Below are 22,268 nucleotides of genomic sequence, written 5' to 3'. Positions count from 1 at the left end.
AAATGTATTGATATATCTTATGTTTGGTAAATGATAGGCATGGACTCAGGAAACTGCAGTACTTGAAATCAAATCTTATTTTTATCAATAAAAGGAGAAGAATAGTGAGTGTGCCTGAACTTCCTTCACACCCTCTCTTCCTTCCTTCCCTGCTACCCCATCCTCATTGCCTCTGCTAAATCGAGCCTTGATCACCTGAGGGCAGGTGCACCCCAGCCAGGGAAGCACACCTCCTGCCTCAAGGTCAACTCATCCTGCGTTCATCTTCCTACAACAGTACCTTGATCTTGTCATCCTGTGGTCAAAGCTTTAGATTTTCTTCTTTGATTTCACATATTTTAGAGTTTGGGTTTTTTCCCACAACAAGATTGTACTACTTTTGTAATTTAAAATTTGAAAGGGACAGACATGCTCCATGGCTTGCTATCGTTTCCAAAATAAATTTTAAGCTCCTGAACCTGAAACTCAATACTCTCCACAATTTGCCTTGCAGCTTCCCTTTCCCGCCTCAAATTTGCTGATGCAGATTCACACTATACCCCAGAACTATTTGTCCTTTTCCTCCCCACAACTTTGTGCTTGCCATTTCTCCAGCTTAGAATGCCCTCCTTCTCTCTCCAACAGAATCCTACTGGGAGTGCAAGGCAAGGCTCAGATTCAGACTCAGGAACTGTTGTAGAAACAGTGGTCAGATACACAGTACTCGGGAGATGGTGAGTTCACCGTTATTAGAGGTGCTCAAATACTGGCTGAAAATATAGCAAGGATGCTCTCACCAACTCCATTCACACTGAGATGCTATGGTTCCCATGAATTCTTGCTCCTATTAAGGAGACTTATTGAACCACTTCTATTGGGAATGACCTCTTGCCCCTTCAGAATAGACTGCCCATCCTGCTTACATGGCAACTATCATATGCTGGCATTGCAGTTATAGTACAGCTGTATTTTCATGTTTGTGTCTAATCTCTTAGCTCACTGCAACCTCCTGAAAGACAGTGTCTCATGGCACCTAGCACTGTCCCTTGCAAATGAGAGGTACTTGATGTTTGTCAGTGATGATGCTGAAAAATGGTACAGTTCAAACAGGAATCAATTGGGAAGGACATAAAAGAAAGAGGGAGATAGGTCATGAAGCAGCAAGGAACTGTTTTATATTCTCTCATGAGATGGTCAGTCAGGTACAGTCACAAGAGGAAACACAAAGAGAGACAAAGGAAAATATTTATTGTACTCACAGATCCTAGAGAGACATGCCACAGGGAGGCCACAGAGGGTCAGAGGCTTGGAGGGCCAAGGGAGCAATCTCAATCAGCCAGGCGGGGTGCAAGAAAGTAAGGACCCGCAGGCCACTACCTTTACAGGGGGTCAGGGCCACATAATCAAAAGGTGTGATGGATTTGACTGGTGTGTTTGAATGTCACTAGGTCACAGTCAGGGGAGGACAAGAAGGGGAACTTGTGGCAAAGGCCAGTCTCCTCACACTGGTGCACCTGGTCACCTGGGTCAGGTGCTCACAGCCTGTTCATAGGGATGTGGAAGCAGCAGGAAAATATGGAGTTTAAAATTTACAGTACAAACGTTAACTTCCCCGGGCTGCTGGAAGGTAAGTTCAAACTCGCTCTCCCAGGTTTCCGTGTGTACACACTCACCTAACTCTTAGCGGGTCTATCCATTTCGATAGGCGTGTCCTCAAGGACACACAAAGAATCATCATGAGCACAGACAAGCCTAGGGAAATCCTGAAGCGTGATCACATTCCTCTGGAATCCAGGGAAGAAGTAAAGTCCAGCACAGGCTGTGAGATTACTGATGGCTGCCAGGGCAGAGAGCACCATGCTGAGATCTTCTGGGTCAGCACCAATGACAGGCTCTGTCCGGGAACTGTACAACTTCTCGCGGGGTCAACTAAATGACTTTCTCTGTCCAAAACAGAGGGCTGGTCAGGCAGGAGGTGGTGCCAGAAAAGATCCCTGCACGCAGGCAAAGTGGAGCGAAGCCGTGGGGAGTGGCCTTGCACAACCCAGTCCTGAGGCTCACCGGCTGCCTGTTCCCCATCTGGGATGCCTGAAACGGCACCTGTCTGGGAACCAGGAGGCTTCAGTTTATGTTCCAATTTTACTGCTGGCTATTGTTGTGACCTTGGAGCCAGGCAAATCAACCCTGTACATTTCTATCTACCCATCACTAATAAGTCTGAGTCACAGCCACAATAAAAATACAAATCAAAAACAACAGAACTGCTTCGACTACCACTGATACTCAGAATCAAATATGCAGCTTCAAGTCCACCACCAGAAAGCAACTAGACTTTGTCTTTGGCAAGGCTGTGCACCCCGTATTCCAGCCTGACCCCCTGTGCACCCCCAGGTCTTCTAATGGCCTTTCTTCCCCCTTCTATCTGGAATCCTGCAAAGCAACACAGCTACCACATCAGAATGTTCTCCTGCGTTCTCCCATAAACCAACACTCACCCTTCGAAATAGATCTCCCGATGATGCTGACTGTTAACACCCTTGTTAGTTCATCACCCTCCCAAGTAGCGCAGACTTCAAGCCAGTGAAAATACCTGATTCAAGAAATGATTCTAGGTATGAGCATTAATAAAAGAGAAAAGAAAACAAACCATGGAAAACTTTTGTCAGTGTCCTTTCAAATCACACTCCTCTCCCACCCAAGACTATTTACCCTATTATTTGAAAAACAAACAAAACTTCTATCAATGTGGTTTTAAATGAACAAGTGATCAAGCACTCTTCGCTTCCAATTTTACTATGTATTGTTTAACCAGCTGGCTAGTTCCACCCTGGCAAGTTATATTTCACTCATCAGTGAAGCAGTTTCTCTTAGCACCGTGTGTGAGGGTCTAGTTGCGGCAATTCCATTTGATAGCTGCTTTCGTAAGAAATTTATGCCATTACCCCCCATAGGTGGGAAATGAGGAGAAGAAGTGGAGGCCAGGATTGGACCTGGAAAGGAAAGAGTACCTTGGCCCCTGAATTGCTCATCTCTACCAAGTACAGTAAAACGTACCGAGAAAGGTACTTGGTTAATAATTGCTTAATTACAATGCTCTAACCTGAGTTAGTTTTATTAAGTCCTCGAGGTATCTTTTTACAGCGTTTGTATCCTCTGTCCTATGAGAACTAGAGCAGCCAGACAATCCCAGCACACTGGAAGCTGCAGCAGGTGGCCCTTTAGTGTTAATGGCTGCACTGCAAACTAATGAAGGCACCTAATAAACAGGTATGGGAGGAAGCGGCTGTACAGTTGGGGTTTCCAGCTTCACCTTCCTTTCCTGCTCAATGAGAGAGAACATTTAAGTAACAGGAGAAGTTTTTTGTAAAGGGCTACCAAGTTCAGTAACTATTAGACATCAAATTCCCCTTTGAAGAGGGGTGTTCCTTGGGGATTATTTTAATGCTAACTATCATTTTCCTAGCTTACCTTTCCTAACCTCTCATATCAAAAACCTTGCTTTTTTTCTCCCATGTTAAAGGCCACTCCAAGCAATGGTATAACATTTTCTCTAACATGAATTCTGTGGTCACTCTGAGCTCAAAATTATTTTACTCCACAAAAAGGAATTATGTGTTGACAATGCAAGCATGTAGAAAAATGAAGATTCTGGCACTGTGTATACATTGGTTGAGAATGAAGATGGTAATAAACATTTAAATAATATCGATCATGAGTATCAAACACTGTATCTTGAGAAGACAAAGCTTAAAACTGTAGATATTCTATCTAAGTATCATTTGACCACATACATAGCATTTGTTCAAGTAATTCCTGCAAAAGGAAGTATTTATCATCTTGAGAATGCAATACTTAAAATAATCAGTTGTTGACAATCACCCTGGGTAATAATAAATATACTATTTTTAATGTACTATAAACTATCAGGATAGTTACTATCAACTAGCAGAGTCATTTACACTACTCGGGTATTCAGATCTTAAATTAACACAAAAGAGGTCAGATCGTACCCACATCATTGCATTAAAATAATAGTTTTTCCTTCCTAAATATCTGATGAAATCTGTTTCTTCATGTGTTGATCTTCCTGTATCCCCAAGACTATCTTACCCACACTTTCTGGAATGTCTGAAACTTTTCTATTCTAAAATGATAAAATCACATGTGTAGCTCAAACACAAAGAAAAAAAATTCAAACTAGACTTAAAGCTAAGACAATAGAAAACAAACAAGCATTTACCTTTATTAAATCCATTAAATGACAAAACATTGTTGAGTTACTTGGTATTTTATGGGCAACAGCTTTTTGTTTAAATAAAATGAAAGAAAAAAACCCTAGAATTTGTTTCCTCAGATTTCTAGATGTATTGACAATGCTTTATTTAGAATTTCCTGTTTAAAACTAAAACAGACATAGGTACACAGAAAATAGCAAACTCTTTAATATTTTGCATAATATAAACAAAGAAAAAACCTTCAACATGTATTTTTCTTTTGTAGATGTCTAGTTATCAGTCAAACCATAATTTTTTAAATCACAGCCTTCTAAAAAAGAATTGTGATTTCTATGCAGGTGGATATCTTGGGGGGACCAAAGATTTATACGAAATGTTGCTTATAGTCAAGTACAGGTCCATTATCCAATTACTGTAATTCTGAAATCCGAAAGACTCTATATTTGTAACTGATGTGTTGGTAAGACCTGACCAAACCTGAATTCATTTAGCAGCAAGACCTAACCTGAACTGATTTGAGGCTGTTTATAGCCTTTATACCACTTCATGTGAATACTTATACATATACACATACACATACACATACACATACATATACATTCAGCTACAGATATATCGATGTGTTTGATGATGGAGTATTTCCTCAGTCCCATAGGGCAAGCTACTAAATGTAAGCACATGCATTGATGTCTGAAACATGTCTGGTCTCGAGGTTTGGATAAGAAATGGTGGGCTTGGATTAAGGTACATAAATCCATACTGTGCTGTACTGAGTACTATTCAAGGTAAATGGGCCATTGCCTATGTTCTCATTACCTCAACCCATCATTTACTGAACTCATTATCTTCTCTAACTGGATTCCCCTAATGAGTCTTTCTTTTTTTAATGAGACAATCACTTCCTTAGTCATTCATCCCAATATTCCTAGTCACCCATAATTTCACCTTTACTCTCACCTCCTCACATCTCATCAGCTGTTGAGGCTTCACAAGGTTCCGAGAGTCCCCACCCTGATGCCCACTGTACCACCCCTATTCCAGATTGGCCTGAACTATCTCAAGCCTGCATGACTGCACAAGGCTCCAAAAATACTTTCCTACTCTTTTCTACTCCCTTAACCTCTCCCTCTCCAATTCCCTCTAGATTCTGCTTCAAGATTAATCCTGCCATCATCTCCCATCTTGTTCAAATACTTTCCTTGATCCAAATACTGCAGTAGAAGGGAGAAAGACCAAAGTACAAGACTGGCATAAAAAGACAAAGAATTCAGACTCAGCCTACCTTGCTGTTGCAACTCCTGCTCTTTCCTAACACAAACCTTTCACTCCAGTCAAAATGAGCATGACCTCCTCAGTTTTCCCCCACTCTAAAAAAAATCTAAACTGTTCTCCTCCTTTGCTCACACCATCTACCTCATGACCTAAAATTTGTAATGAATTCTTTGCACCATATTTGACTATTCTAATCCCACTCATGCTTCAGACTCCCTTACATCCCACGTTGGCAGCAAAGTTTTCTTTCCCCTTCCTGGCCCACCGTGACCTCCCTTCTTGAATTCCCACAACTCTCACAGTCTGTACATTTGATACTTGATGTGCATTTCCTTGTATTGTCAGAGTAATTAATTTTTCATGCATATGCATCTTATCTCTTTAACCAGATTTTAAATTCCTTGAGAGCAGAGACCATGTCTGGTATTTTGTAAATGAATAAATGAATACTCTTCTATAGCTTACAATAAAAAGGCAACACTGGCAAAGATAACATGTAAAAGACAAAGGAATATTAATTTATTTATTCATTCAAATTTATCAAATAATACTACATTCCGGGCATTGTTTTAGGCACTGAGGATTAAATGATAAGCAACACAGCACAATCTCTGCCCTTGTGCGGCTTATGGTATGGCTAAGACATGAAACATTAATGAAATAATTAGGCAAATAACTATATACATGAATATATATGTTTCCAAAAAGGAACTATGCAATATTAACAGGTCCAGCATCATTACTATACACTATACCTGTCAGAGCAGTCTAAGTCGGCCTGCCCTTCATCCATGTAAAAAAGGAAAGTGCAACTAATAGAGGCTTTCTGCACATGTTAGAAAACAAAAAGAAATGAAGGGATACAAATAGCAAGAGCAGTCTGTTTGAGAAATACATTGGTCATAATCTTGATGTTCTAATATCCATCCCTAGATAAAGCTATTCAATCAGAAGGCATTATTTAGACCCTGATCACTTTGCCCTTCATAGAATTACTTTCAGTGAATACAATATCACAAATTTCTTTTATGCTTAAAAGTTATACTCTAAACTTTTATGAAAGTTTGCTTTAAAACACAAGAATACGAAATCCATTTCTGCACTTGCCGCCTCACCATTTAGTGTGTCTTACACCAAAAAAAAAAAAAAAAAAATTCCTTACCAGAGTTTAGGGCAAGAAATTCTAGAATTTAGTGCAAAGAAAAATTCCCCCGTGAAACTTGCAATTTTCATCATTTCTGATATCCAAAGATATGTAATGTATCACATTTCCCCTTTTGCCCAGCCTCCAAGGAAGCTCAAAACCAACACGGTAGCAAAACTCATGAAATCAAAACATATTTGATTCTGTGGTACTCATTTACTATTCCTATTGTATTAAACATAAATGTTTTTGTAAGTCATTTCAATTCTTTTTTTTGAATAAAAATGATTTCTTCAATAAGCTCAAAAAATTAAGTTCCCCTTTCTATGTAAGCCTTATCAGCATAATAATTTTAGATTTCTCTATTCATGGATATCCCAAATGTATAATCCTCCAAAAGGGTAGAATGCATTATTTGAACACACACTTATTTTTTTAAACAATGGAATCATCGAAAAAAATTGAAAAGAGAGGCACTGGAAAAGTATAAACTGATATTCCAATGGAATCTAATTTTCATAAATCCTGATATAATACTTACCTCAACAAGATTCAGTGTTGAACCTAAAGAAATTTTTTAAAAATGTATTAATTCTCATTTCACATGTGCTCTTAAATTATATTCTGCATTTGGGAAATTTGTGACCAGCCTGAAGTCTTACAAGTTTAGTGCTACTATGAAGGAAAACCAACTCTCTCATTTTATTCCAATCATACAGCACAGGTGAGAGGGGAATAGTTCTAAATGCATTTAATCATTTCTGTCTCTGATAGACAGGCATGGACATATATACACTACCAAAAGTAAGGTAGATAGCTAGTGGGAAGCAGCTGCATAGCACAGGGAGATCAGCTCGGTGCTTTGTGACCGCCTGGAAGGGTGGGATAGGGAGGGTGGGAGGGAGGGAGACGCAAGAGGGAAGAGATATAGGAACATATGTATGTGTATAACTGATTCACTTTGTTATAAAGCAGAAACTAACACACCATTGTAAAGCAATTATACCCCAATAAAGATGCTAAAAAATTAAAAAAAAGCAATTTCCAATTTGCAAGAGTCAGCATTTTTATTTGGGACAAATCCCACTACAAATTATAAATCATGAGAGGGTTTCATGTTGTTAACTAAATAGCCACAGCATTGTAATATTCATGTCTCATAAAAAATAAAATTTATAACCAATGAACTGGATTAAATCAAGTGATCACAGAATCATTCACTCTTCCTCACGCATGCTTTAAAATGGCAATATTGTGTCGTCTTTTTGGAATCTACAAAGAAGAGACTTTCCATAATAAAATAAGTGAGGGAAGACTCAAGTTAATGAAATGAAAGCGGTAGTGGCACTCTAGTTAATATTTTTATTTGGCATTTCATTGGAGAATTACAAAAATAAAAAGAAACTGTTTACTTGATCACACAAAATGATTCTGATTATTTTGTAAACCATTCCAATTTCTGTAACAAAAATTTCTGTACTTGTAGTGAACAATCCCACTCCTCTCAACATACATACACCATCATTACCATTACCACCACCTACCACAAACTTGCACCTACAAATTGTTAAAGGTTTAAATAAGGCCTTTTAAAAAAGTGAATTATGGGGCTTCCCTGGTGGCACAGTGGTTGAGAGTCCGCCTGCCGATGCAGGGGACACGGGTTTGTGCCCCGGTCTGGGAGGATCCCACATGCCGCGGAGTGGCTGGGCCCGTGAGCCATGGCCGCTGGGCCTGCGGGTCCGGAGCCTGTGCTCCACAGCGGGAGAGGCCACAACAGTGCGAGGCCCGCATACCGCAAAAAAAAAAAAAAAAAAAAAGTAAGCCATGACTAAATGTGATTTTAGTATAAGAGATAGGATGGCAATAGAATAACTTAGTGAAATGCAGTAATTACAAAACCAAATGATCTGCCCTTATTATTAATATCATTACCTCCACCATATGATTTTCATTCAGTCTTTTATAATACAGGCTGATAACTTTTCTCCAAACTGTATATTTTGGTCTAAGCTTGCCTTAGCTTTCTACCCTGAGCAAGTTTATGGAATGGATTACAGATGCATCCAGCCATTGCTTGTAATGGATATCTATTGTTTTGCCTGCTCAGCACCCTTCGCCCACTTTTGAAAACTGACCGTCTCTCGCTTACCCCCTCCCCTTGACCTCTTCCATCCATATGATTACTATAAACAACACCATGCTTGTTCAATGTTCAGTGGATGGCCCAGCTCACACCCAGTTCCCAGTTATCCTCTGTGTCAATGACCTCCAACTCTCCATTTAACTTTAGCGCCCACTCTCTAAAGAACACACCCTAGTTGGGAATCACCACTAAAGAATGCCTATACTTCTGTTCCAACATGCCATCTAACCACACCCATCAGTCCGTTCCCTCCTCTTACTCCCGTTTCACCTGTTCCGTTTCATCCAAATCTTCAGGCCCTTGCCCACTCCTCCGAAACCACTGTTTTCCTCACCTCCTTTCCACACCCAGCCAGAACCCCCTACTAATCAAATCAATACCTCTTTTACTAGAACTCTCCATTGATTTTCCATCCTTTGTTTCCAGTACAGCAAGCCTGAGTGTTCCCCGACCAGGTGAATCACTCCAATTCTGTTCCAGGTGACTGAGCTCTCACAGAGAAAGCTGCTCCACTATTCAGATTGGTATCGTTCAAATTTATAGCGACTAACCACCTCAGCCCTCGGTGATCATCAGTAACCCTTTCATTTGTCCTAGTCAGTTCACATCTATATTCCCTAGAGTAGCTCTTCCGAAGTTGGACCACTTTCTTAAGCCCCTTGCTCATCGATCCCTCCATCTTTATCTTTAGCTCTTCCTTCCTCGTAGTGAAATAGAAATCACCAGGTGGGAGCACACTCACCTCTCTACTCCTCCAACTCAAATGTACTAGAGTACCAACCTTGATCTCACTCATGACTATTTCTGAGGAACCGGGGTGTCTCCTCCTGTCCTCTCTAAGGCCACTGTTTGTGGCCTGTGTCCTAAGTCACAGACCAAAGCAACCTTCAGAGATGCTGTCTTCCTTCTATATCTGTACCTGCACTTCAGTCTAGCTTCTTCCCCATGACAAGCAGATCAATTAATCTCACTCCTCAAATAAAATCACCATCATCAAAAATAACAAGAGGGGCTTCCCTGGTGGTGCAGTGGTTGAGAGTCCGCCTGCCGATACAGGGAACACGGGTTCGTGCCCCGGTCCGGGAGAATCCCACATGCCACGGAGCGGCTGGGCCCGTGAGCCATGGCCGCTGAGCCTGCGCATCCGGAGCCTGTGCTCCGCAATGGGAGAGGCCACAACAGTGAGAGGCCCGCGTACCGCAAAAAATAAAAATAAAAAAATAACAAGAAAAACAAAATCTCCCCTTAGCCTTTTTTCCATGTATAGCTACTTCCCATTTCCTTCTTCCATTTCCTCATCAAATTTCTTGAAACTACATATTTTATAATATAAAATATGTACATTTTATGTTTATGCAATAGAAACAGATGGCAACAGTTAGAGGAGTAGAGATTGAGAAGAATATATATATAATGTTATGTGTATGTATGCATATATATTTGTTGTTTATTCCCTAAACCATTGCCATCTGTTTCTCACCAAACTTCTAGACTGAAAATACCCACACTAGGTCACCTATGATCTTATAATTGCTAAATTCAAAGTTTCATTGCTAAGTTCTCTCCCTAATTGACCCAGTAGCATTTAAAACTTTCCTTCTCCCCATAGCATTTATCACCTCTTTGCATTTTATACATTTACTTGTTTAGAACCTTTCTTCCTCCTGTAGGATGTGTTTATGAGGGCAGATACCCTGCTTTTTTGATTCGATGTCTAGAATAGTGCCTGGCATAATAAGTAACCAATGAATTTGTTGAATAAATTGCACCCACCTCCTGGCCAAAATCGATTGGGCCAGAGGTAGGAACCACACCCAACCTGGGTCAACTTCGTTTAAATCTAAGAGTTTAAGCTTGGGACCAAGAGTCAAGCCAGTCTGTCTAAGTGGATGTAAACTGATCTTCAGTGTGAAAGGAGAATAAAGCAGATATGAGAGAGAAGTTGAGACAAAAACATCCTGGTAGAATTCAAGCCCCTGGTCCCATTATCCCATTTATCAAAACAAATTCTACTCTTGGTCTCTGTGAAATACCCCAATACCCGTATAGTAAGTTACCTTTTAAACTTAACCAAACTTAGTCTCTTTTTCTGTTGCTTACTACCAAGAGATTCCTTACTATAATAGTGTTCTGTGGTTGATCAGGCTCAAAGTAAACATTCTAAAGCCAATGTTCAAAAACAAAAAAAAAAAGGAAAGAGAAATGAGGGGAAAAAGTTAAGAGTTCCTGTTCTAATTCCCTGAATGAACAATATGTGTAAATATATGGGCAATGGTTAACTTACTTTAATGAGAATGTGGTGTGATATGGAAGCATTCTCTTTATGATTTACAAACCTTGTATGATACCATACTTAGGTACTACTTATGGGAAAAGAGCTATTTACATGTCTTCTTTAAATAAGATTACAGATACAATCATTTTAGATGTAACACCATTTTATAAAATTAAGTTTAGAACTAATTTTACCTCATGCTAATATTCCTAAGGCCATAGAAAAGTACACCATTAAACACAGAACAGTTGAAGAACCAGAGCTACAACAGCACATAACTAATTAAGGCTGGAAGGCAAACTGAAATGCATTCTAAACTGGCAGTTAGAAATAACAAAGCTCTATCCTGGAGTATAGAATTAAATAATTATCTGCATTACATTTCATGGGTACTTACCAAACAAACGCTGATGGAACAGAAATTTGCCAGCTATTAGTCCTATGAGAATGGCAAGGAGCCATAGAAGCACCTTCAAAAGCCTCCAGCCAACTTCTCTAGGGTATTTATTTGTTACAAATGAAAAACAGTTTCCAACAACAATAACGTTGGCTTCTGTTTGGCTATGAGAAACTGGGTCCTCCGCAAATATTAAGAAGTTAAAGAAGATCACCAAGTAAGCCACAATCAACCGAGACCAGGGATGCTGGAAATAATAACGGAAGTCTTTACCCATCCTTCAAAACTTCAATTCCGTAGTTTACCTGCATAAGAAAAGATACACAGGGTTAGAGCAGAAGAACAAGTAGTCTCTGTCTTCCTGTTATCTGTTCAGATTTATAACAGCTCAATAGAGAGGTATTTGGAAAAGACCTATTCCTATTTGTGGCACCAAGACAAGCCTGAGATTGAGGATTGTCCCTTCCCCATCATCTCGTCATACCTCTGATCTATGGGGATTTAGGAAAGAAGGAGAGTATTGGAAAGAGTAGGGGGAGAGGGAGGGACATGAGAGGGCAGATCATGGTCCAAAATTGGCATGATGACTGAAATCATAGGTAAAAATCATCTCAGGAGGCAATATACAGCAAAAAAAAAAAAAAAAAAAAAAAAAAAGCAACACTCTTCCTCTTTTAGATTATCATTTTTATGTTACAATCATAATACATATCATTTAAAAATTAAAGCAATGTAGAGGTAAACTGAGGACATATTAACAAAATATAAACATCCTCCTGGGCTTCCCTGATGGCGCAATGGTTAAGAATCCGCCTGCCAATTCTGGAGACACGGGTTTGAGCCCTGGTCCGGGAAGAACCCATGTGCCGTGGAGCAACTAAGCCCTGAGCCCTAGAGCCCGTACTCTGCAACAAGAGAAGCCACTGCAATGAGAAGCCCGCGCACCGCGCCCGCAACAAGAGAAAGCCCGCGGGCAGCAATGAAGATCCAACGCAGCCAAAAATAAATAAATGTATTGATTTATTTATTAAAAACAAAAAATCCTCCTCTGACCAAACCCCTCTCCTCAGAGTTAAGGTCCCTTAATAATTTGATGGATATACTTTCAGACCTTTTTTTTTTTTTTCACATTGACAAAAATGTGTGTGTGTGTGTGGGCTTTTACAAAAACGTTCACAGTCTGGGGCTTCCCTGGTGGCGCAGTGGTTGAGAGTCCGCCTGCCGATGCAGGGGACGCGGGTTCGTGCCCCGGTCCGGGAGGATCCCACATGCCGCGGAGCGGCTGGGCCCGTGAGCCGTGGCCGCTGAGCCTGCGCGTCCGGAGCTTGTGCTCCGCAACGGGAGGGGCCACAGCAGTGAGAGGCCCGCGTACCGCAAAAAAAAAAAAAAAAAAAAAAAAGTTCACAGTCTACTTGCCAAATAATTTCAACACAGAATAAGGTTCATGAAATAGCTAAGTCTATGGCAGAATAGTTGCATGTAGGAGAGCTTTTAGGCAACTCTGCTTGTGGGAAGTGAAGAGGAAGGGGAAGATTTCACAGAGGAGGACATACCCAAATTGGAGGTTGGGGGATCAGTAGGATTTTTTTCCCCAGTGAAGGAGGCAAGGATGCTCAATCTAGGCATGTGCAAAGGCACAGAGGCATTGCAAAATATGTGATATGCCTAAAGGGCTAGGCCCTAACGTGGATGTACACTTTGAGTACAGAAGCTTTCCTAAAATGCTGATGTCCAGGCCCCACCCCCTAAGTCTTGCTCAGCTCCTCTCTCTTTCCTCTTTGGGAGCCAGCCTGCCCATAGGAACACAAGCCTGTCTAGGTCCATCAGGTGTGGGACTGGGTGATTCAGTCTATCTAATTCTGGGGTTCAGTTTTGGTGAGCCCATTTGGTGCTCAGACTAAGCTATAGTTCTTTTTTTTCCCCCCGCAAGAAAGCTGATTAAATCTGGGGTAATAATAATAATAATAAAATTCTCATTTTACACGTGGCCAAAAATACAGAGAGCAAGTCAAAAACCTGAAGTAACTGGAAGTCAATGGAAGATCTGAGGATAGGCTCCAAGGCTGGCTCCCAAGTTCCAGTCCAGCATTCTGGGCTGATGAATGTCAAGTAAACCCACTATCTAAGCTAATGAAGACCTGGCTTAGCTATCTTAGAAAAGCTATGTAAACATACAAAACAACTGGCAGTAAAATTTAGCACAACAAATAGTTACTGTGCCTTGGATTCTAAACCTTCTAAGCAATTACAAGTCCTTTGTGATCTTCATGAATACTCCAAAATATCTGTTCCCAGCATGTGTAGCCCAGATCGCTAAGGAATGGTGATTTTTTTTTTTTATGTGAGGTTCATCACCCAAAGACCTGTGTGGTTCTCACACCAAAGAGAGCAGAGAAAGTGATGAAGAAGAAAACACATCATGCATTTTCACAGTATTCAATAGGCTAGAAGGCCAGAATGGGTCAGCTGTCAACTTGATTTTATGCAACATCTTTGGAAATGTCGAAAGACCACTATTAGAAGAGAATACATAGAAATACCTCAAGGCCAATGAGTCTTGAAGCAGGAATAGTTCCTACATGCCCATCAGAACTGGACAGGGGTGGCAGTTAACAAGTTAACAGGTTTCTACATTGCTTCTCCTACCAGTGAGGAATTCTGGTGTAATTGTCCCACCACCTCCCTTCCCCACCCACACACAAGCAAGGCAGCAGGATTTAGAACACTGACTACATATAACCTTGATTGTTTTTTAAATAAATGCTTTGTGGAGAGTTGGCATACACTTATTTTATCGTTGCTGTTGTTAACTTCAGAACCTTGCTTTGTGGGCTATGTAATGTCCACATGTCCAAACTGAATTACAACATTCAAACAATTTGGAGACAGCTGTTCCTCTCCAATATTTATATTGTTTCAAGAGAGAGAGCTATAGGACTGAACAACAATTCTGCCCTAGTAGAGATCCTAATTCCCACAGCATGCTATGAATGCTACTATCATTCCTATGTTACAGGTAGGAAAACAAAGGAGCAGAGCAGGTGCTGCCTACGTAATTTGCATATCTAGCGAGTGGAAGAGCCAGCACTTCAATCAAAATCCATTCCTAGCCCTTGATCTAATATACCACAACAAAGCCGGAAGTGTTTGTTGCAATAAATAGTTCCCATCGTGTTTACAGCTTAGTCTTCATCTCCCCTAACTAGATTCAGTGACTTAGACACTAGCTTAGTGAACAGGATCATTTGGTCTTTTTATTTTATGCTAAACGTGGTTATTTATTCTTGCCTCATACACTAAAGGGAAGCGATGTCTTCTAGAGGGTCCCAAATTTCCAAACCTACATCATAACTTAAACAACACCTGTGCTTATCTCCACTTCCTGACTTCGTACACAAGGTTGCCAAAAGTTTACCAAGTGATCTCGGCCTGTTATCCAGAGCACCAAAACTGCCTTCCTCTCTGGAGTTCCCATAAGGCATCCTGATGATCAGTACAACCATGTGGTGACTCTAATGTTAACAATCCAGGACTGAGGTGGTTCAAATTGACAATGCTCCACTGTATACACAGTCTAAAAATGTTTTTTAATTTTGTAAAATTCAATTCTGCTACCACAGTTGAGCTTTTATCATAAACAAATGTGCTTTTGTCGTAGCTCTTAGCAGATCACAGTGAAATGATCTGTTTTTTATGTGTTTGTCTCCCTCACTAGAACACAAAGTTCCCAGAGAAGGGGCTGTTTACTTTCAGAGCAAGCAAAGTGCTGAGCTCAGAGTGGGTAATCAGTAAGCACCTAGTGGATAAGCTGAGCGGAGATCAGTCCCCTCATTTAGGTGAGACGAGAAGGCAGAGCAACCTGCCATTCCTTCCACTAAGGGAAGAGAAGAACAGCTGAGTCCAAAGACTGCAAGGATGACTCAGCCAGGAACAAGCACTGACACACCCCATGCCCACCCCTACAGTTCCTATCTCATTTCAGCCCCAGGTTCTGCACTGTTATCATTATTACTAAGGCTAACATTTATTCAGGACTTAGCATATAGCCCACACCATGCTAATGAGCTTTACAGACATCTCATTTAAATTTCATAGCAGTCCAATGAAGAGATAATCTATTGTAAGCAACGTTGAAGCTGAGTTTAGTAACTTGCATGACAGAACAAAACAAGCCTATGCCACAGCCAGCATTCACATCCCAGCTACGTGGCTTCAACATTCTATGCTACACCTTCCCCAGGCGAAGACAGACATTCCAAAACCTTGCCCTTTTCATGTTGTGTATAAAGTTCCTAATAATAAAGCCCACTGATATAAAAGATTCAAAGTACTTGTAGGATAAATGAGTCTACTTTTACTATTCAAACTGACTCGGTAGCATGATCAGAAAGAACTGGGATTCCTCGAATTTTTTCCTTCTCCTTTGAGCATCAGTATAAGTAGTTGAGTCGATCTGATTGTCCTTTTGCGACGCATCACTGATATTCATTCTGTGATTTTCCAACTCTGCTTAGGGAGAACACTGCACCTCTGAGAACTAGACTAATTCACACCATTCAATTCTCTCTCCTGATAATATCATCATTAGGTAGATGCCCCCAGCAATACCTTGGAAGCCTCTGCTTTTTCACCTAATAGCAATGACAAAGATGATGGTTAACTACAGGCTTAAACTTTATATACTGTCTGATAATCCACAGGCCTTCAGTCATGGTTTCCAACTCTAGAGGGACTATTATTTAGAGTAGATATTAGAAATGTCATGCATTTTACTACAAGCCAGTATTTCACCTGGTACTAAAGGCTAAGAATGGAAAAATGGAAGGTAGGGTAATTACACTCAAGTTGGGAAGATCAGCTGAGCAAAGGCACAGGAAAGGCTATCTGGGACAGGCACAGAGATGTATCAGTAGTTCTGTGGGGCTGGAACATAGAGCACTTGGGAGTATCCTGGGAGAGTTAAGGATAATTTGGGGCCAGTTCAAGGAAGATTATACAAAAGTACTGTTCTGTATTTTACTGAGTAGACACTATGGATTCAAAGTTTTCAGATCCGAAACTGTTTGGAGCAGGGTTTTAAAAAGATTTCTCTGCCAGCTTGGAAAATGATCCACTGGTATGAGGCGTGATGAAAATGGCGAGACTAGTTTGGAGGCACCTCCAACAGTTTACGTAAAAGATAAGCACGTCCTGGACCTGGACAACATCGATACCTTAATAATTGTTGTAATAATTTGTTTGATTACACCAAGAGTACCCTGCCTTCCTTACTTATTAGGATTTTTACAAATAAGTGAAAATACTCAAGGACTTCAGGAGTATGAATTTCATGTTTCCTCAGCAGGAACCCTGGCTCAGGGGATACTTTTTGCATAATGACAAGTATCCTCAAGATAGAGCGTATCACTTCTATTTTAAAAAATTTATGAATGCATATGGCAAAGTCCTTGAAGAACTAATAAAATATGCTATACAAAATACACTGTTACTAGCCAAGTAAAACTCCCTCAGAGCCCAGCTCTGCTAACGTAGGTCTTAGCATCTAGTGATACCTAACGAGGTAATAACATCGTTTTCATTGTGGAGCACTGTTCTAGGATAAAAAAAGAATTTCTCCAAAGTTTTTGAAGCTCCCTGGTATTTATGTCTGAAAATTCACCTGTAACCCTTCTTAGCTCTTGTCAAAGGGCTTATTAAAGATGACTGCGCCTGTCTCTGCCAAGAGTGTGAACTTTATTCCAGCACCTTGAGTCTAATTTCCTAAAGCATAATGTTTAAAAAGACTTCTTGTGCTTTACTTTTTGCAGTATGCACTTTGTGCAGCAGACAGCTGTGTGTTGGACACTTCTTGGCTGTATTAGTACAAGACAAAGTTAAAGGGTATTTTCTTCAGTTACCTAGCTATAGTATTATGCTAATGTATGTAAAGTTCCTTGCAGTTAACAGAACACTTTTTACAATCATTTCATTTAATCCCTAGGAAATCATCGCTTTTAAAATTGCCTATCAAAAGGGCAGACAGAACTTTAAATTATTGAATACTGTTTCCTTAAAAGATAAATAACGATAGCCTATGTTTATGTCACATTTTACCTCTTAGTGTTCTTAATGGGTGAAATCACACCTTTAGAATGACTTTATAGAAATGATCAAAGGAATCAGGAAGGCAAAACAAATGGCAGTGGGAGGAATATGGTCCAGTTCTACCTGATCCTGCTACTCACTAGCTCCGTGACCTTGAGGGAATCCCTAACCGCCCTGAGATTCCATTTCTTCACCAGCAGAATCCTAATGCAAGTACTTTCCTCATAGGGTTGTAGTGAAGACTAAAGGAGATTTCATTTGTAAAGTGCCTGGTCACTTTCAGGAACTTCCTACCCTGAGGACCACTATTAAAATACAAGTGTCTCTTGGTCATTCCCATTAAACATGAGCATGAAAATAATATCAACTCTATATTACATTTACTGAGTGCTTTTCACATGTTACTCTCAGTGTCAAAGGATTTTAATATAACAACATAAAGGATGAATATCTTCCTTAATTTACAAATATTGAAAATGAGGCTCAGAGAGGTCAAGCTACTTGTCTAAAATCATACACAGAAAGTGGTAAAGTCCACTTTTTGTTAATTCCATGCTAATTCCATAATCTCTTCATTCATTTGTTCACGATTTACCAATTGCCTATTTGTGCCAGGCACTGGCCTATGTGGGAAGGTTACTAACAGACCACACCCCTGTTGCCCTGCATCTTAGAGTCTCAACTGAGGGAAACAGACATTAAACAGAGAAAAATGAAACACACAGTATTTTAGAAAGTTATAAGTTGCTGGAGAAAATTAAAACAGGAGAAAGTTAATAGGGGGTGTCAGGAGTGAGGGAAGTTGAAGAAGCCCTCACTATAAGGTGACAATTGCCCAGGCGTGAAAGAAGGAAGCGAGGCAAGCAGATGTCTGGGGAAAGAGTGATCCAGACAGAGGGAACTCCCAATTGTAAAGGCCTGTGCTGGGTGCATGATTAGTGCATTTAAGGAACAGCCAGGAGTCTAGTGTGACTGGACAGGGTGTGGGTGCAGAGGAGTATGAAAGGACTCGAGGTCTGGGAGGCAGCATCACCATCAGGCCTTGAGGCCATCCTACCATGTGGGCTTCACCCTGTGGGAGATGGGCAGCAGAGAGTCAGGCAATCTGACCACTCTGCCTGATGCTTGGAAATTTATCAGATTCTGGGTACATTTAAAAAGAAGAGATGACAAGATGTACTGATAGACTGGATGTGGACACGGCCTGGCAAACCCCAGAATGGATTTGCCATTTCCTGAGATGGGAATGCATTTCTTGAGATGAACACTGTTGGAGCAGACAGGCAACATAATAACAACTAACATTTTGTAGTGCTTTTTATGTGCTGGGCTCTTGGCAAGCATTTTTCATGCATTATTTCAATTAACATTTAGACCAAACCTTTGGATTCACCAGTGAAGAAATAGAGATTTTAAAAGGTTATAATTTGCCCAAGGTCATACACCTACCAATTGGCAGAAGCAGAGAGAACTACCTCTTTATTACCCCAAAGTCAATACTCTTAATTACTGTGTATTCCCTACCCTGAAAAGTATAACACCTAATAAATTTCCAATGGGGAGGGAGCAAGGGTAAGAATTAGGTGATGATGTGCGCCTAGTAGGCACTCAATAAATCTTTGCTGATGGATGAGTAAATGAAAAACTGTGTGATGACGGTTGGATAACAGACCAGTCCTGGGTGAGAAAAAAGCACTGAATATTCCATTCCAGACAGAACAGACTCTGGATAATGGAATATCCAAGTCTGTAAAATGAGAAATGTCAGAAGGTGAGAAAACCTCAGGACCAGTCCTGAGGTAAGGATAGGTCTTAGTTTACTATCTTGAATTGTTAGACGAAAAGGCAGGCAGGCATGAGGGGATGACACACAGTATTTTTATGTAATGCAAATGCTTAATACAGGTTTTAAAAATACAAACAGCGGTAATAACAGAAGTAAAATTGGAACTTCTTACTTTTAGTGCAATGCAAGAGACCACACAGCCTTTTAAATAAGAATCAACCTTTTAAGTCAATCAATGAAACCACCATAAGTGGCTCTGTACAAATACCAGGATTGTATTTGTGGTACCCTAGCTAATTCAGAGGATCGCATCCATAAACCACTTCCTAGACTTTCTCTTCACATAGTTTCAACCTTTAAATTATGTTCTTCCCTTGTTATTGTCCTTCAGTCTTTGGCATAACAAAGCACTGAACCCATGCAAGTGTTTAAAATAGAAAACATGAAAGCAAAGCAGTTCAGGGGTTCTCTCTGAACTAACACATTAGCCAACTTTCCATCAAAATGGCAAGATTTTGATCAAAATGTCCTTTTCATGTCCTAAAGTTGAAAAATAATCACCAATGAATTCTTTAAAAATATTTAGACTTCCTTTTCATTACATGTGTTGATGATAAAAAATTAATTGCCATGCTCATATTCTAAACACAACACCAAATAAAGTAACAGTTAATGAATAAAATAAAATTCATTCATATCTGAAATTGCTTTTAATTGACTGACAGTTTTAAGAAGCAAATTAAGTACAACAAACAAGTACTGGTTTCTGATCACAAGGATCAGGTGAAGGTGGGATGGGGTGGGAATAAATATGAGTCAAAATGTCAAAATCCATAATTACCTTTAAAGTACAAAGATTGGGGGAGAAGGAATAGAGCTGGAAAGTATAAGCATGGCAAAAATTCAATACTTTACAACAAAAATTGCTTTTACAGGGATTCTACTACACTTTACATTCAATAAATTGGAAGAACTTTTTTTCTGAAGACAAAACAAAACCCTGAAATCTTCCTGGAAGTCCTTCTCTGGATTTCAAACAACATATCATTTATAACTAGGGGGAAAATACATTTATTCAAATACATTTATTCAACATACTTTTACTCGAAAAAAAAATGTTGCTCATGAGACTTCTACCTACACATAAATACTAAAATAAGCATGTGATGTTTACGAGCATCTCTCTCTCATACACGCACACTCGTTTATTGTTCCACAGCGAGTAGAATGAATAAGGGCAGCCAGAGTGGACCCACATGAGTCAAACACACTTGTGGGCCTCTGGCATTTTCAAAAATAGGACTCGACAAATAGCTTTATTAATCACGATGAAGACAGTAAACACCCAAACACTGAAGTTTTGTGGGGTTTGGAGGGGTTTGTTTTTTTAAGGCGAACACTCCTGAACTACAACCTGTTAATTTAATTAACGAACAATACTGGGGCTTTTACTCTGTTCGCATCCTAGGAACCCCTGAAGCGAGGAAAGTTCACCGTCCGTCCTGGCGACGACCCTCACCCTCGGATCCCGGTAGTTTGAGGGCCCCCCGCCCCCGCGCCGCCCCGAGCCCCGAGCCCTCCCCTAGCCCTCCTCCTCCTCCTTTTGCTGGAGGGCAGGTGCGCGCCCCCCTCCCGGGCACTGCACTGCCCCTCGGCGCGCCGACCCCGGGAAGGGAGGAGAGGAGTCGCTGGGCAGCGGGCCGGGGGACGCGGCCGGGGCCGCAGTCGCGGGCAGGACGAGGAGGCGGCGCGGCTGCGGGCGGCCGGACCGCGAGGGTTCCGCCGCAGCGGGACCGAGCGGCGGGGGAGGCGCGCGCGGCCGCCCGGGCCGCGTACTCACCAAGGGGGCCGCGCGGGCTCGGGGTGTCCGCACTCGGGAGACCCGGTGGAGCGCAGCCCTCCGCCGCGCCCGCGGCCTCGCTGGGAAGCGCGGCGAGACGGGCCGGCGGCGTCGCTGCCACCGCAGCTGTCACCGAGCTATAAATACCGGCTCGGCCCACACCCGTCGCCGCCTACGCCGGGGGCCCTCCGCAAAGTCCGCCGGCCGCGGGCCGGGCAGCGGGAGCGCGAGGGCGACACCGCCGCGCAGACTGCGCCGGCTCCAGCTGTGCGGCAGCTTCCGCAGCTGGAGGCATGGCCTCCCGCCGCCCCCGCCTCTGCCTTCCCGCTCCCTCCTCTCGGGCCCGCGCCGCGGCCCGACTCCAGCCCGCGGGTCTTGCGCCGCAGCCGAGCTGCCCGGGCCGGGCCCTCCTCTGCAGAGCCGGTGGCGGCGGCGACGGGCGGGGACCGACTTCGGTACCCGGAGGGGTAGGGGGTGGCGGCCGGGGGCGGCGGCCGGGGGCGGCAGGGCTTCAGCCTAGCCTGTCAACAGCAGCCCCTTCTTCCCGGGGGGAATCGGCCGACTTCTTATAAAACCCACCATCCTGCGGGCAACCAATGAGGTTCCCAGGTGGAATGTCCTCTAAGAGCTGCAAACTTTCTAACGCGGTCGGGTCACAGGGCATCCTTCCTGCTTTTGTCTGTTGGTGGCGTGGAGGGCTAGGGGTGGGAAGAGACAGAGCCCGCGACGATCTGAGAAGTCTGAAACTTACTTTCCAGCCTGTCTAACTTACACAAAACATATGCTCATATATTCACACATGTACACACTTTTATAAGCACAAACACATTCATACACACTTAGAAGTGAGCTGCATATGTATACACACATATATAAATGCATACATGCATTTATGCACACATATATACGGAAGCACACAGGAGCACAATTTTTAACCTTTTTGCAGCCTGAAGCTCTCAATAAACTATAATTCTATAGTGCTCAAGTGATTCCTTGGCAGCATGCAGGAGGAAGACCCTCTGACCACGTTTAACAGGTTCCTTTCTTCCTGTTGTAGCGTCTTTTCCATTATATATGTGTGTGGCCTTGTTTCCATCCACACCCAATAAC

The 22,268-nt window shown here is 41.8% G+C and overlaps 1 protein-coding gene across 4 annotated transcripts in view; it reads right to left on the bottom strand.

The window, feature by feature from the left end:
- Positions 1-21,785, bottom strand: part of TMEM117 (transmembrane protein 117) — a 541,860-nt gene extending 520,075 nt beyond the window's left edge. For 2 of the 4 annotated variants that reach the window (XM_082666767.1, XM_082666770.1), the window contains exons 1-2: positions 21,159-21,266; positions 11,449-11,753 (exon numbers count right to left, since the gene is read on the bottom strand). In XM_082666767.1, coding sequence (XP_082522893.1) covers positions 11,449-11,725 — 277 coding nt within the window. In that variant the 5' untranslated portion in view covers positions 11,726-11,753; positions 21,159-21,266. Of the gene's footprint in view, positions 1-11,448; positions 11,754-21,158; positions 21,267-21,737 lie in introns of those variants that run through there. The other 2 variants (XM_082666768.1, XM_082666769.1) reach the window with 2 other exon arrangements.
- Positions 21,786-22,268: the final 483 nt, after the last annotated feature.

This window comes from Grampus griseus (assembly GCF_964374135.1).
Source record: "Grampus griseus genome assembly, chromosome: 11".
NCBI lineage: Eukaryota > Metazoa > Chordata > Mammalia > Artiodactyla > Delphinidae > Grampus > Grampus griseus.
This window is presented reverse-complemented; position numbering and strand designations above follow the sequence as displayed.